Below are 15,286 nucleotides of genomic sequence, written 5' to 3'. Positions count from 1 at the left end.
AATTAGTAAGGCAAGAAAGAGAGGCCCCCAACTCCCCATGTCCCATTCCATTATCGACAAAGTGGGTTGTTCTCTAAAAGCATGGACTGCAGCTTTGATTCTCTGCCAGATAAATGTTAAATAATCAGCCACCAACTCTAGAGAGAGCACAAAAGATAAAGGCAGAAAATGCCAGCTTTCCCAGAATAACCGTATCAAGGAGGTAAGGCCCATGAGTGTGTAGCTAAAAAGTGCTGCTGATCAGGATATTCTGACTTGTGTTCAGATCCAACACCGAAGGGGGGTGTGGGTCTACACTGCCAGGCCAGGGGAAAGCTACTGTCTGCTCTCTGCCCTGAGCTACAGAAGGAATAGAAGAGAGCTCTGTCTTTGTCTTCATCATTCAGACCTTCCAAAGTGAAGCCTCCTGTGTCTGGCTGTGACTCTTGGATATTTTGTAATCAACAAGAAACAAAACATAGGAGTATAAAGAAGAAAGACAAACAAAAGTGCCAATACCTTCCCACTCCAACAAAACAAGATACCTGAATCTTCTGAGTCCTTGGTCTCTAACCAATACCTGCCTTCAATGCAAAAGAGACTGGCAATACATTGCTGGTCAATTCGGGTAGTTTAACATTACTGTTTAAGCCAAGGATTTAAAATAGGAGGAAGAAAAATAAAATAAAATAAAAAAGGAGGAAGAGGGGTGCCTGAGTGGCTCAGTCGGTTAGGTATCTGACTCTTGATTTCAGCTCAAGTCTTGATCTCGGCATCGTGAGTTCAAGCCCAGTGTTGGGTATGAAGTCTATTTCAAAAAAAAAAAAAAAAAAAAAAAAGGAGGAAGAAAGTTTTAAAACCCTCTGATACAGACATTTCAAAGTCAAAGGATGTGGAACTTGGCAAAGGTATGGTTTCAATGCACTGTGCATTTTTAGCATTATGGAGAGATGTTCTTTAAATACATCCAAGAGAGTTTACTCTGGGGGAGCTGGCTGGCCTTAGGATCCTCTTCAACCTCCACAGGCCTTTGACCTAAGAGGATGCCATTTAGGAGGACAAGATAGGTTAGTATTGTCACTATCGTATCATTGGTCTTCTTAAAATCCCTCCTGAATTTTAGTCACATGGTCAAGGCAGATAAGAGATTGGCATAGCAACATGAGCCATCTTTCTGGAAATCTCTATTTCAGAAGCCCCCAAGGGATGTAAGCTACTGAAAGATCAAACCTGAGAGAGAGAGGGAGAGGGGGAGAGAGAGAGAGAGAGAGGGAGGGGGGAGGGGAGGGAGAAGGAGAGGGAGGGGGGAAGAGAAAGAAGTAGGGGGAGAGGGGGAGGCAAGGAGGAGAGCAGAGAGCAGGGAGAGGAGGGAGGGGGGAGGAGAGAGGGAGACCGAGAGAGAACGAGGAGTCTGGGGCGCAGATGGGTCACCGGTCAAGAGAGAGAGGGAGAGGGGAGAGAGAGAGAGGGGGGAGTAGAGAGGGAGGCGAGAGAGGGAGGGGGAGAGAAAGAGAGAGGGAGGGGGAAGAGGCGGGGGGGAGAGAGGGAGGGGGAGGAGAGAGGCAGAGACGGGACGAGACGGAGGAGAGAGAGAGACGAGCGAGGCGAGGGCACGAGGGAGGGCGGCGCACTGAGAGAGGGAGAGAGGAAAGAGAGGGAGGGGGAGGAGAGAGAGAGAGTGTGATGGGAGAGAGATGGCAGAGCCCGAGAGAGGGAGGGGGAGAGAGGGACCGGAGAGAGTAGGTCGACCGGTGACGAGAGGGAGGAGAAGAAGAGGGAGGGAAGAGAGGGAGAGGGGAGGGAGGAGAGAGAGAGGGGGATGAGAGGGTAGAGAGCCGAGGGAGAGGGAGAGAGGAGGGGGAGAGAGAGGGAGGGGGAGACGAAAGAGAGAGGAGAGAGGAGGAGATGAGCGTGTAGAGAGAGGGAAGAGAGGGAGAGAGAGAGAGGAGGGCGAGAGAGAGGGAGAGTATGGAAGGACACGAGCAGGCGAAGGCGTGAGAAGAGAGGGAAACGAGGAGGCAGGGGCTGCACGAGAGAGGGACTGGGATGAAGAGAGAGAGACGAGGAAAAGGGGAGAGAAGTGTGAGAGAGGGGCGAGGGAGAGAGAGGGAGAGCCAAGGGAGGGACGGCGCAGATAAATTAACGGCCCATCGACGGGGGAGCCGATGAGGGATGGGCGCTGAGCATGGCAGGCGCAGATGTCCCGGGGGGACAGTGAGAGATGGAGTGGGCCGGAATATGAACGAGAGCAGAGAGAAGGATGGACGGCGCGGGGAACTGAGAGGGGACGGGGCAGGTAGAGAAGCGGAGACGGAGGGGACACCAGAGAGAGGGGAAGCGGGGGAGAGAGGGACGGGGGAATGAGAAGGAGAGAGCGGGAGCGGATGAGAGGGCAGGGGGTAGAGGAGAGCGCGACGAGAGGGGCAGATCGAGTAGAAAGGAGAAGAGAAAGAGCGAGTTTTGAAAGGTTAACAGCCGAACTTCTCGAACGAGTGGAGAGAAGGCAGAGATGGGATTTTTTGAGAACAGAGAGGGGTCGAGAATGAGCAGGAGAGAGAGGAGAGAGAGGGAGGGGGCGCCCGCGGATGAGAGGATTCCTACGCGCAGACGACCGACACCGAAGAGGAGAGATGAGAGGCGAAGGCGGGATGGAACGCCCACGAGAGAGACAGGGCTGGGGGACCCCGGGGAGGAACGAGCCGCACACGCAGTTCGATATGGCGAGCGTCGGAATACCATGAGAGAATTCGCCCCCATGACGCAGATTGGATGGGATTGAGAGAGGGAGAAAGCGACCCGACGTTACTAAGTAGGGGCTGGACGCCGTCCCGATGAGGACCACACGTACTCAAGATGACGAGGCTCCACCCACGTGACGACGAGAGAGGCCCGTGAGACAGAAGAGAGTTTGGGCAGAGTTACCCCGCAGCGAGCACAAGAGAGCGCCTAGACAAGAGTGTGCATGCCACTATGATGCATCGGGAGAACATGATGAGAGATGCCACGTCCACCCACTTAGTTGGAGCGAGCCAGACTCACCCGAGACAGATCAGATAAGGCAACTACCCTGACCCCCAATCACGTGCCCCCCCTTCACCTCGCCGAGCAGGGGCGGGAGAAACAGAGTCTAGTAGAGTCAGAGAGACTCTGCGCCTCCCCGACACGGGAGTGATCCCCGCGTCGGAGCTAGAACGCCCGGGTTGAGCATCGCAGTGCGGGCCACGCAGAGTGAACGAGCACCGCACGCCAGCCGAACGTGCGATGAGACGGATGCCGAAAAATTCCGAGGCCAGGAAGGGGTACGAGACGGCGGACGGAACCCACCCTGCCCTTGAGAGGCGACTCGATTGAGGACTCCCTGGAGGGGGAGAGTAAATACCGAGGGGCCCGAGCACAGCGAGACGCGTGAGGCGAAGACACTGAGGAGAGAAGGCCGAATCCGCGACGTGAAGATGAGAGCTGAGAGGAGTACGCGGGAGGAGAGAGATATTATGGCATGAGGCAGGCTTTGGAGACTCTGGTAGCGTGCAGAGGCAGAAGATAGGCAAGGGCTCGCGCGAGAAGTGGGAGCGACTTATGCAGGCAGCAGAAGAGAGTGAGGCGTTGAGGTGAAATAGATGAATCCACCAGCGGACCGACACCATGATTCAGATGCGGGGAGAGAGAGCGGGAAAGAGGACGATTAGTGGCACGGCGCCGGAAGTGAGGGACCCGAAGAAGCCCGGGAGCAGAGAACGAAGAGCCAGGCGGGAATCCGAGTGGGGCCCGGCAGCACCATTGAGCTGAGCGCCATGTGGACAGGAGTCACGAGAGTACGGGGGAGTGTTGGGGCCGAGAGACAACGAGCGGGCGACTGAGGAGAGATCTACGAGAGGGGGAGGAGGAAGAAGCAGCCCGAGGATGAGGGGGGCGATGGAAAGAATGACGGGAGGAGGGACGGAGAGAGGGGAGACAGTGCCGAGTGAAAAGATGATGAATGCGGCGGAGAGAGGGAGAGGGAAAGGGATGGGAGGGAGCGAGGAGAGAGAGGAGAGAGGAGGAGGGAGAGAGAGAGGGAGGGAGGAGAGGAGGAGGAGAAGAGAGGGAGGGAGGGGGAGAGAGGGAGAGAGGGAGGGGGAGAGAGGGAGGGGGAGAGAGAGGAGAGAGAGGGAGGAGAGAGAGAGAGAGGGAGAGGGAGAGAGGCAGAGGCCGGCTGGCAGGGGGAGGCTTGGAGGCTAAGGATAACGCGGTCCAAAGAGGGCCGGGCTCGCAGAGCTTGGGGGAATAAAAGGAATAAAGAAGAGAAACATACGGTGGATCACAGGGAAACGTTGAAAATAAAATCCAAACCATCTAAAACCAATAAAAAAAAAAAAAAAAAAAATAAAACAAAAACAACACAAAACAAAACACAAAACCACAAAAACAATAAACAAAACAAAAAAAAAAAAAAAAAAAAACACACCCAAAACAAAAACAAAACAACAAAACCAAAAAAATACAAACCACACTAAAAAAAAAAAAAATAAAACCATAAAAAAAAAAAAAAACAAAAACCACAAAAAAAAAAAAAAAAAACACCACAAAAACAAAAACATAAAAAATACAAAAAAAAAAAAAACCAACAAACAAAAGCAAAAAAAAAAAAAACAAAAAAAAAACACAAAAAAAAAAAAAAAAAAAAAAAAAAACCACAAAAACAAAAAAAACAAAAACCCGCCTGGGGCCCGGGGCGCCCCGCCCATCCCCATCCCCATCCCCATCCCCGGGGTGGGGGCGCCGAGCACTCACCGCAGGTTCCGCACCACCATGGCCCACCAGGAGGCCACGCAGCCCTGCGCGGACGCACAACGAAGAGAAAGAAGCTAACGAATGGACCCGCCAAAAGCGATCCCAAGAAGACAGGAACGAAGCGTGCAAGAGGAGAGCAGATTAAAGAGGAGAGAAAAGGATACGCCCCGATGAGGAGCAAAGACGACAAAGAAGAACTATCGGAAGAGTGCAAGAAGCCGGAAAGACACTACACAAGAAAAAAAGCACAAAGCACCCAAGGAAAGCATAAAAAAGACTGAAGAAAAATAACACGAAAAAGACAATGAGAAAGGAACAAAGACGGAGCGCAACGGCCACTGAGGGGAAGGAGGAAACTAATTATGGCACCAGAGATTACCAACCACTAGAAAGCCACCGGCAAACACCCCCAATTCAAGCGAACATAAGCAGAGTGCAAGCAAGAAGTATGACTCATAAACAAGGAGGCGCGAATTTTAAGGCTAAGCAGCCCCGCGATCTCTACGCGACTTTTCCACCGACCCGAGGCTTCATATCTCCCCCTACTCTTCCCTTACTCCGCTGTCGCCAGGGCACAACACCTCAAGATCCTTGATCCCCCCCTAAACTTACATCGCCACATAGAAACGAGGACCGTACGTTCCATTCACCCCGTCTCCGGCCCTCTCGGTCTCCCCCCGCCCTGTGGATTGCGGACACACGTTCCGTAGACGGTTTGTTACCTATCCTTAAAGTACCGACCCGGCACTGTCCTCCCCTACGCCTTTACTGTCCCTTCACCTTTTTAATCCCCTTCTATCCATTCCTTACCCCCCCAACCTTCACTCTTACCCCACTATCCCCTCCCCCCTCCCCCCCCCCTCCCCCTACTCCCTTCCCCCCTTTCGTCCCCTCCCACTTCAGGTGGCCGCAAGCTAAACACGCACCGCCCACAGGTGGCTCACGTTTGGTCTTCTATACCACCCGCCTTCCCTACCCCTCCCCCTTCCGACTCCACCCTCCCGATCGTGTCCTGTGTGTGCTGCACCTTGCGTAAACCACCGCAGTGGCCTAGGACCCGTTGTACGTAGCCCCCGGACCTCATCGCGGCGCCCATCGAGCGGCCGGTGGCGTATCATCATCCCCGCCCGCGGTGTGCCGGGACCGTTGGCGCGCGGGGTGCATGTTCTACTGGCGTGAAAGGGAGAGCGGATCCCCTGGGCAGGTGGTGAAGCCGAAGTGTGACACGAGGCCTCGGAAGGTCTGCACGAAGCATCCCTGCCTTCCTCTGCGGTGACCCGCCCTCTTCCTCTTTCTTTGTCCTTTTTGTCTTTTTCTGGAGCCTCCCCACGTGCGGCACCCTCCCTCCCTCCCTCCCTCCCTCCCCTCCCTCCCTCCCTCCCTCTTCTGCCCTCGCCCCCCATTCTGTCCTTTGAGTAATGATTTATCCGTCCACAGGGTTATGAACTACACAGTTCACGCCAAAATTAACACCTTTTTGGCATTTGGTTTCTTCAGCGACATCTGACAAAACCCCACCCTGTATCAGGGAGTTCACACCTGCGGGGTTGGGCCCAGATGCAGGCTTACATATGCCCGTGGCCTAGGGAAGCCACACAGCAAGGTGGGAGGGCAGAGAGGAAGATGGGAATGAGGCCTCGCTCGGATGCAATTTGATGCCAGCATTAAGACTTCATCTTGGAGCCAAGGTGCAACCTCCCCAAGAGGGAAAATGTGGGGGGGGGGTTTGTGGTGCCGGCGCTATGGGGCAAAGGGCACGCCACAGAAAGTGCACAGGAACCCACCTGCTTGGGGCTCCTAGGCCAGTCTGGAGAAAGCACCCACACCTTTCAAGGAAGGGCAGGTCTCTTCAAGGAGGAGGCCATTTCCTGTAACTAGTCTGACCAGGGGGGGAGTCTTGTTGGCTGCCTCTTGTAATTGCTCTGAGGATGTCAATTTTCTGATTCATATCAAGATAGAAGAGGAATCACATCTGGAAGGACGAAAGGATCTAAGCCTGACTGATGAGCCAGCTGCAGGTGGGTTTTCTCAGGGCCACACCCTGCATGATGAGGAAGGTCCCACTCAAGCAAATGGAAGATTCTACCCCTGCAGTTGTCCACAAAATGGGTCTAGAATCCCATAGAACTTGTTTAGAGAAGCTCTAGAGGAGACCCTGGGCCATACCGTTCGGAGATGGAGCCATCAGAGCCGGGAGCAGCGGAGGAGTTGTAAGCAGCAGCTGCATCTGATCCCAGATTCTATCTCCGTCTGTTTATCCAGGCTGAGAGGGTAGAGGTCCAGGTGCTGGTTAAGCCAAAATGTTGTACGCCCCAAGTCAGACGAAATGTTCGAATGCTCAGCAAAATCTCTGAAGTTGGAAATCACTCTGACCCCTTTTTCTAAAAAAGACTCTATAAATTAGGAAGTTTCGGAGAAAGCATTCCCCAACGTTAATAGCCCCTTTTCAAATGGCACATCCTCTAACTCGGAGAGCAGAGTCTCTGATTTGATTTGGCTGAATCGAAAACACAAGTGATTCATTAATTTACTCAGCATCTATTTACTGTGCAACTTCTAGGTGCCAACTACCACTTTGGGTACAAAGTAGGATCCTGCCTGATAGATTTATCTCAGGAGAAATCACGAGAACACAAAATAGGAATTGAAGAGTGCCCGAAGGGCAGAAATCAGATCAGAGGGTCACAGGGCCTGGATGTGGGAAGAGGAGGTTGAGTCCACAGGGATGTGAGGGAACACTATAGGGTGATGGAAACAGTCTATATCTCAAGTGTGGTAGTGGTTATATGACTATAAACTTTCACCAAAATTCATAGAATTGGAAACCTTTCAAGGGTGAATTTGACTGAATATAAATTATAACTCAACATACTTGACTGTTGGAAAAGTGTTCTAAGAAATGTGCAGATGAATTATATAAACAAACATGTCTTACATGATTTTGTAGAAATGTCAAGACAAAGCTGTGGGTACAAATACTTCAGAAACCAATATTGTTGTTATTTGCACTTCTGGTAGAAAAGAAATCTCAATTAAAGATAGATAAATTCTACCACCAAGAATTATTCAGAAGAGCACACAGCTCTTGATCTCAGGGTCGTGAGTTCAAGCTCCATGTGGGGTGTAGAGATTATTTACATAAATAAATAAATTTTTAAGAAGAATTATTCTGGGGGCAACCTGAGTGGCTCAGCGTTTTAGTGCTGCCTTCTGCCCAGGGCCTGATCCTAGAGACCCGGGATCGAGTCTCGCCCGCATCGGGCTCCCTGCATGGAGCCTGCTTCTCCCTCTGCCTGTGTCTCTGCCTCTCTCTCTCTCTGTGTGTGTGTGTGTGTGTGTGTGTGTGTGTCTCATGAATAAAAAAATAAAATAAAATAAAATAAAATAAAATCTTTAAAAAAAAGAAGAATTAAAAAAATTAAAAAAGAAAAAAAAGAATTATTCTGGAAAAAAGGAATGGGAGATAACACTGTCTCTCAGCTGCCACACAGCTGTGAAGGCAAACTGCTGGTAATAAAGCATTTGAGGAGCAAAGAAGTAGCAAACAACAAATCACCAATTTTATATGACTTAGAGAAAATTTTATCTTGAAAGCAAAATACTCATCCCCCTTGCATTTTCTTCTTTGTTTTACATTACAGCTTTATTGAGACATAATTCACAGACCATAAAATTCACCCTTAGACATGTCCAATACCGAGGTTTTAGTATATGCAGAGAGTTGCATATTTGTCATCAGGATTTGATTTTAGAATGTTTTCCTCATTCCAAAAGGGAAGCCCCGTGCCCTTTGCTGGGTCACATGGTATTTCTGTGTTTAATTTTTTGGGGAACTTCTAAACCCTTTTCCAAAGTGGCTACCCCATTGTTCAATCCCACCAGCATGAGCGCCTGGCATAGCCCCTCGCTCATCTTCCTCACCCCTCCTCAGCTTCCCAGGTGCAAATAGGGAATTACAAAAAGAAGCAAACTGATGCTTTTGAGGTTGAAATGAAGCATTAAAGGGAGTATGGGGATAGTCTCAGGTGATGGACAGTGAGTGAGGTGACTCACTCAGAACACTTGTTTTTCTATGCTGTTAAAGTTTATCTTGTCTTCACCTATATCAGATCTACTTTAAGGACTGATTTATTATAGTTACAAGAGTAGGTGGTTATCCTTGGGTTGAACTTGAGAGTGTTAATATGAGCTTCCTTTTAGCAAAAGAGGTGATTTCTTTGAGAAGAGAGGGTGATGGGAGAGCTGAAACAGGAAGTGCCTCTGTCTTCCCAAGAACCCCGCACATTCCCAGACGTGGCCCATGGGCTCCCTTGTTCCATGGCAAGAGATGGGACTCTGGTTTTCCCCTTATCAGTGGAAGCCCTGAGCCAGGATTAAAGCCCCACAGGCAAAAGTCCTCCTCCTCTCTGGATGCTCACTTCAAATTCCTCCTGCCATTCCTTAAAAGTGACTTGTTCCCCAGGCTTCCTTCCTAGCCCTGCTTCTCTTCTTATGCCATACCAGTGTTTCCTTTTTTTTTTTTCTTTTTTTTTTTGTTCTTAAGATTTTATTTATTCATGAGAGACACAGAGAGAGATGCAGAGACAAAGGCAGAGGGAGAAGCAGGCTTCCCACAGGGAACCCAATGCAGGACAGCATCCCAGGACCCTGGGATCACGCCCTGGGTCAAAGGCAGATGCTCAACCACTGAGCCACCCAGGTGCCCCCACACCAGTGTTTCCAAAACCACATGCAATTATTTGGGAAGCTTGGGGCAAAACACAATAAAATGTATTCCTTTGGCCAGGATCTCATGTCTCCGAATCTTTACTTGGCCAACGTTTTTGAGAATTTCAAGGAGAATGCTGCTTATCTCCAAATTCGTCTCTTCTCCTTCCCCTAAACCTGCCCTGTCTTGAAGAATGGCTCATCACACACCAGGTTTCCCAAGCCACAGATCTGGGATTCACCTTGGATTCTGCTGCTTCCCTTAAGCCCAGAATTCCCTCTGGATAGAATGAAGATTATTCCTTGTTGTAATATTTATTTATTTAACAAATATTTGCTGAGCATACTTTAGATAGTATCTGGCTTGAGAGGCTTACCCTATAATCCCAAGGACAGGACCCATACACACGAAAAGGTCAGTCACAACCTGAGCTGTATCACAAGGTAATAAATAAATATGCATTACAGATAATATGCTGCAGGCTCATGGAGAAACATCTTTGTGGGCTGAAGAGGTCAGGCAAGGAGTCAGGGAAGTACTGTTCTGTTGCTTGGAAACAGCTTTCCTAATGGAAGGTAATTTAAAGTGGCTATCCAAAAGGCCTCGGAGGATGTGAACACTGGAAGACATGTAAGCAGTCATTTGCCAATACTCTCATTTTACACAGAGGAAGCTGAGACACCCCCAGCCCTACCTCCACCCTCACCCCCTCACTCCCTACCTCCAGAGACCAAATGATAGATGAATGAATGCAGTAGAGCTGCATTCATTCAGTATTTATTGAGTGCCCACTGCATGCAAAGGCATAGCAGAGGCTACAGTCATGCAAAACAGCAGGCAAGGTGAGAGCAATTACCAAAGGGCACATGCTGTCTAGTAAGAAACTGACCTGTGTCAAAGCAGCTCAGGAACAGGGCTGTGATGGCAAAGTTGAGGGACCCACTGGTGGGTTATAATCTGGGTTACTAGTCCTTCCACTTACCCTTGAAAATACAAGAATTAAAAGAGTTAATCACAGGTTAGTTATTTCTGCTTGGTGAGTAATGAGGGTGGAAGAAGTCACTACCACCCACAGTGCCCGATCATCCCATCAGATCTCCAAGCAGGAGATGCTGAAGAAATCTTTACTGTGTCCACTCAAGGGAAGGTGACGTGGCCTGAATTATTGTGAAGTGGAAACACTGCAGGTTGGTATTAGGACAACACAGGGCTGGGGGAAAGTATCACCTTCAGGGTTGTTTTTGGTTTGTTTTTTTTTTTCCCTGCTTCTAATTGAGTTATTTTCTAAATGTCCCTCTAACAAATTCAGAGAAGGGAACTTCCATAGCCACAGCCCAATCTTAGGAAGACAATGACATGGGGTTTTTACTCCCAAGGAAGCCTAACAGGAAAAGCTAACCAAAGGGGTGAAAATACATTTATCTTCCTGAAAATGAAGGCACACTCCTGGAGAAATTGCCGAAGACAGGAAAAAAGTCACAGCTGTAGATAAACAGGAACTGGTTTTGCAATCCCAGGAGAGGAGAGGTTTCCAATTCTGTGCTTTCTGGATGCCAGGCAGGAGTTTGAAGTAATCTATTTCTCATTGTTTGTAGAATCTCCAAAGTCGGTCCTGAAAGTGGCCTCATTGCCTTAGTCCCCCTGTTCGTGCCCTGAGCATCTGTGTGCTCCCAGCACAGCTTGAAATTAGTGTACTTTTTCATCTTTGTCTTTAGTTTTTCAACAAGCCAGGAGAGACCCCTGGGGACCAGAAGGACCTGCGCACTGGACTGATGTCGGGAGCCTGAGGCGGGGCTTCATTATCCTGGCCCGGCCTGGCTTTGCATGCAGAGAACAACCTGTCCCTAGAGAGGAGTTTTAAAATAATAATATGTAGTGTGAGATGAGATCATAGATATGAAAGCTCTTCTTTGAAGTTAAAAAATTATCAGCCTGCAAATGGGCAGTACTGAGATTACTTATTAATGAATGTATTTGATACTGTCTTTGTCCAGCTCCTAGGCAGATTTGCATGCATTCGTTTAAAAACACAATCATCAGCATTATGGGTTATAGACTAACATAGAAATCTAATGACTAATAAACACTAATACTTACACAGCTGTACAGAGGAGGCCACATGGCCGATCTATTTCATCACCAACCAAAAGGAGTTAAAAATTGATATCACAAGAGACTCTCTTCCTTCCCTACAGTGTGAGAGACAAAGGAATGCCTGGGGGTGGGGGCAGGGGATGCTCTTCCCTCTCCTGCCTGCTAAGTGTCAAAAAGGATAGGAACTCCCAACGGAGCCCTCCCAACCCAGCAGTCACAAATTATTTAGCACACCAGCTCCGGAAAGGTGAGTGTTGAATAGCATTGTGAGGTGACCTGCTAAGGAATTTTTAAGCAGAAGGGCTATAGAGTTTAGCATACAATCCTATAGTCTTGCAATATATGACTCACTTGTTGTGTTTGACATTCCTTGTCAAGTGGGGAACAGCACTGGTATCCCCAGCACCTAGCATAATGCCTGGCACAAAGCAGGTATTTTGTAAGATGAATGAATAATTGGAAAACTTGACTCTGTTCAGCAGCCAGTCCAGTGCCACAAAATCCCAATCTCCCCATCACCATACATTCTTCATAGGCCACTCTGGCGTCCTCTGATTCACACCTATAAAATTCTGAACTGCACAATGATGGGAATGTAGAGCTCAAGACACACAAAAGTGCTGGAAGTTCTAGAGGCCTATTGTGGGTCCACTGCCTTGTTCTCACTTTCCCCACCCAGCACCGTGTTGCAAGCTTAGTATGGCCATCATGCACTCTGTAAAGGTGGGGTCCTGCCCCACTCTGCCTTTGACCCATCTGAGGATTTGACACATATGCCTTCTGTGCAATCTCACTCAACAAGCATTTTTAAGAATCCAACTGCATATGTTATGCCATGCCAGGCGCAGTGGAGAAGAGCAGAAATTAGAAAATATGACCTCTGATCTCAAGAGCTAAGGTTATAGTAAGGGAAACTCTGCATTATTCTTTACTTATTCTACAAGTGTTTGTTGGGCATTATGTGCTAAGTACTGTTCTAAGTGTTGGGGATTCAATGTGAAGAACCTCCCTGCTCTTATGATGCTGATAGTCCAAACGGAGAAGACAAAAAGTAATCATACAGACAGATACATAATACAAATTCAGATAAGTGCTGTTAAAATGAAATGAGGTCATGGAGAAAACTATTTTATCTGAGATCTTAATAACAAGACTTGAGAACAGAGTTCCAGCCAGAGGGAAGAGCAAGTTCAAAGTCGTGCGGGTGGGAACTCAAACTTGAAGAGATCAGTAATACTGGCTGTCTGTTCACTCCATGCCCTTCACAATTTCCCTTTGGGAGCAGACATGGGGTTGGATGTAAGACAATCTACCTTAGGGAAGCTACAGCATCCTACATGGTCACTAAATTTGACTAGAATTGTTCAATTCCTTTGGAGGAGGTAAAGCCCATGTCTTCTCCTGCAGAGCTCTTTTTGGATTGAGCGGTGAAAAATCGATAAGATCCACAGACAGGCACTCAGGAACCACAGAAGGCTGCAGGTAGTAGGTGACTTTGGGAAGCGACACTGAAGCTGCCACTACAGTATAGAAAGAATCTGGGATGAGTGTTAGGAGCAGGTGGCCATTTCCTCCATGCAGGTGATGTTTTTGCAAAAGGGAGCAACGCTTTGATCTGTGTAGGATGCGAGGCATTTTCCAAATTCCATCTAGGACAACATGGTATTCTGTGTGGCTCTCAGTTTCTGTGAAGCAAGAAGCAATGAAATAAACCACATGGAAGAACAAGAAACAAGAAGAATGGGTGCTCCCTACAATCCCACAGAAGCAGGTTAGTTCACATCAAGACAGGGATCCGATCAGCTCACTGAAGACAGAGGTACCAGGTGAGCACAAGGAGGTCACACTTTGATGTGTATTTGTTTGAGCCATTTTTCAGAATTATTTCACATCAGAGACTCTTTGTACAAGCTTGCAATCATCCTGAATATAAGATGTTTATTGAATGGTATAAAATATAATGCACATCAATGAATCAGTCATGTGGTTTCTCTACAAGGGGGTATCATTAGTTAGACTTCTGTTGATAATATAATCATAACCCCTCCCTCTAAGGATTAAATTTTAAATGTATCCTTCCAGCAAAGGCACGATTAATTGAAAAAAAAGAAGAAGAAAAGGTGATACAAGGACGTCTTCTAAAATGAAAGACTTATTAAACCCTCACCTGGGTTACACAGTTCTCACTAACAAGCTTAAGCATTGCTTTCATTCTATGGGATTTATTTTCATGGGGGCTAATAGACTGGTGGGGGGTTTCCACCATTTTATTTGTGAAGAAAACTGTGTTCTGATTCTTAGATCAGACACAGGGAGGCAGCAGTGAGCCAATGAGGCGTCTAAACAATGGCAACCGCTGAAAGTTTGACTCTGGATGTTGAGAAGCAGCCTGGCTGTTTAAAATCATTTACCCGAACAGAAACACTTTATTTAAAAGGCTTTAGGGACACCTGAGCGGCTCAGTGGTTGAGAGTCTGCCTCTGGCTCAGGTCGTGATCCCAGGGGCCTGGGATCGAATCCTGCATGGGGCTCCCTGTGAGGAGCCTGCTTCTCCCTCTGCCTATGTCTCTGCGTCTCTGTGTTCTGTGTCTCTCACGAATAAACAAAATCTTTTTTAAAAAAGAAGACTTTAAACATTAGAAGAATTTACTGTTGTAGCTTATGTTTTCTGTTCCCTGTTAGAGCTTGATTTCCTTACCTCCCAAATGTTTTTTGCTTTTCCTACTGACGATTTTCTGTTTTAAGATTTTTCTTATTTCCAAGGCATCTCCACACCCAACGTGGGGCTCGAACTTACCACCCTGAGATCATAAGTTTCCTATGCTGTACTACTGAGTGAGCCAGTGGATCAGGATGTCCCTAGCCCAGTAGCCCAGAAAGCAAGCTCCCCGAGGTGCACAAGTAACAAGGACCGCCTCCTGGGGGAGCCTCCTGACAGCGCCCCTCAGGGCAAATTGGTTTCCAAGGGCGCCTCCTTAGGAGAGAACACAGGGCACTTCCTCTTCCTCCCCAAAGAGGAGTCTTCTCATTCCTGCCCATCTGAGAACCGACTGGGCACCGCAGACTGGTACCACGGCCAGTCTGTCTTTAACCCCCAAGTGAGGGTGAGAGAGACGCCTGGAAGCAAAGGATGGGGGGGTTTACTGAGCACAGGCTGGTGGAGCCCAAGGGGATATTGGGAATGACACCCCAGCAAAAGGGAGGGGCTGGGCTCACTCCCCACGTGGCTCTGGAGCAGCCCGCAAGGAGCACCCAGGACAGTCCTCCCTTGCTGCGCCTCACAACAGGCCTTTGTTAGGCCGGCAGGCTGGAGTTTATTTTTAGGCTCCTCCCAGGCTGCCCTGCTGGCTCTGGCCCTGGGCTTCCCCTCACCCAGCTGTTGCTTCTGCTTGCCCAATCCCTGGCCCAGCTGTTGCTTCTGCTTGCCCAATCCTTGACCCACGGGGCGGGGGCTGTGCTTCCCTCTGCCCTTGTCTGGCGTGACGAGCCACAGGAGTGATGGTAGCTGGGGAAGGTGGCACCTGGGCTGAGGTCCCTCCTTGTACCCACATCCCCGTGCCCAGCCCAGCCCCAAAGAGGCCAGCCTTCCCTCATCTCACTGTGGGCCTCCAACCCAGGCCTTCCTTTCTTTCTTTTTTTTTTTTTTTTTATTTATGATAGTCACAGAGAGAGAGAGAGAGAGAGAGAGAGAGGCAGAGACACAGGCAGAGGGAGAAGCAGGCTCCATGCACCGGG

General features: G+C 48.8%; 1 protein-coding gene across 1 annotated transcript in view; it reads right to left on the bottom strand.

Moving 5' to 3' along the window:
- The window catches only part of ABHD12B (abhydrolase domain containing 12B), a 35,128-nt gene extending 29,295 nt beyond the window's left edge, over positions 1–5,833 (bottom strand). Inside the window, 2 exon segments of the mRNA XM_038544089.1 lie at positions 4,750–4,823; positions 5,726–5,833. Of these exon segments, the coding sequence (XP_038400017.1) occupies positions 4,750–4,823; positions 5,726–5,833 (182 nt within the window).
- Between the last annotated feature and the right edge of the window lie 9,453 nt (positions 5,834–15,286).

Source organism: Canis lupus, chromosome 8 (genome assembly GCF_011100685.1).
Source record: "Canis lupus familiaris isolate Mischka breed German Shepherd chromosome 8, alternate assembly UU_Cfam_GSD_1.0, whole genome shotgun sequence".
Lineage (NCBI taxonomy): Eukaryota > Metazoa > Chordata > Mammalia > Carnivora > Canidae > Canis > Canis lupus.
Note: the sequence above shows the minus strand (reverse complement) of the source record. Positions and strands in the feature narration are given on the sequence as shown.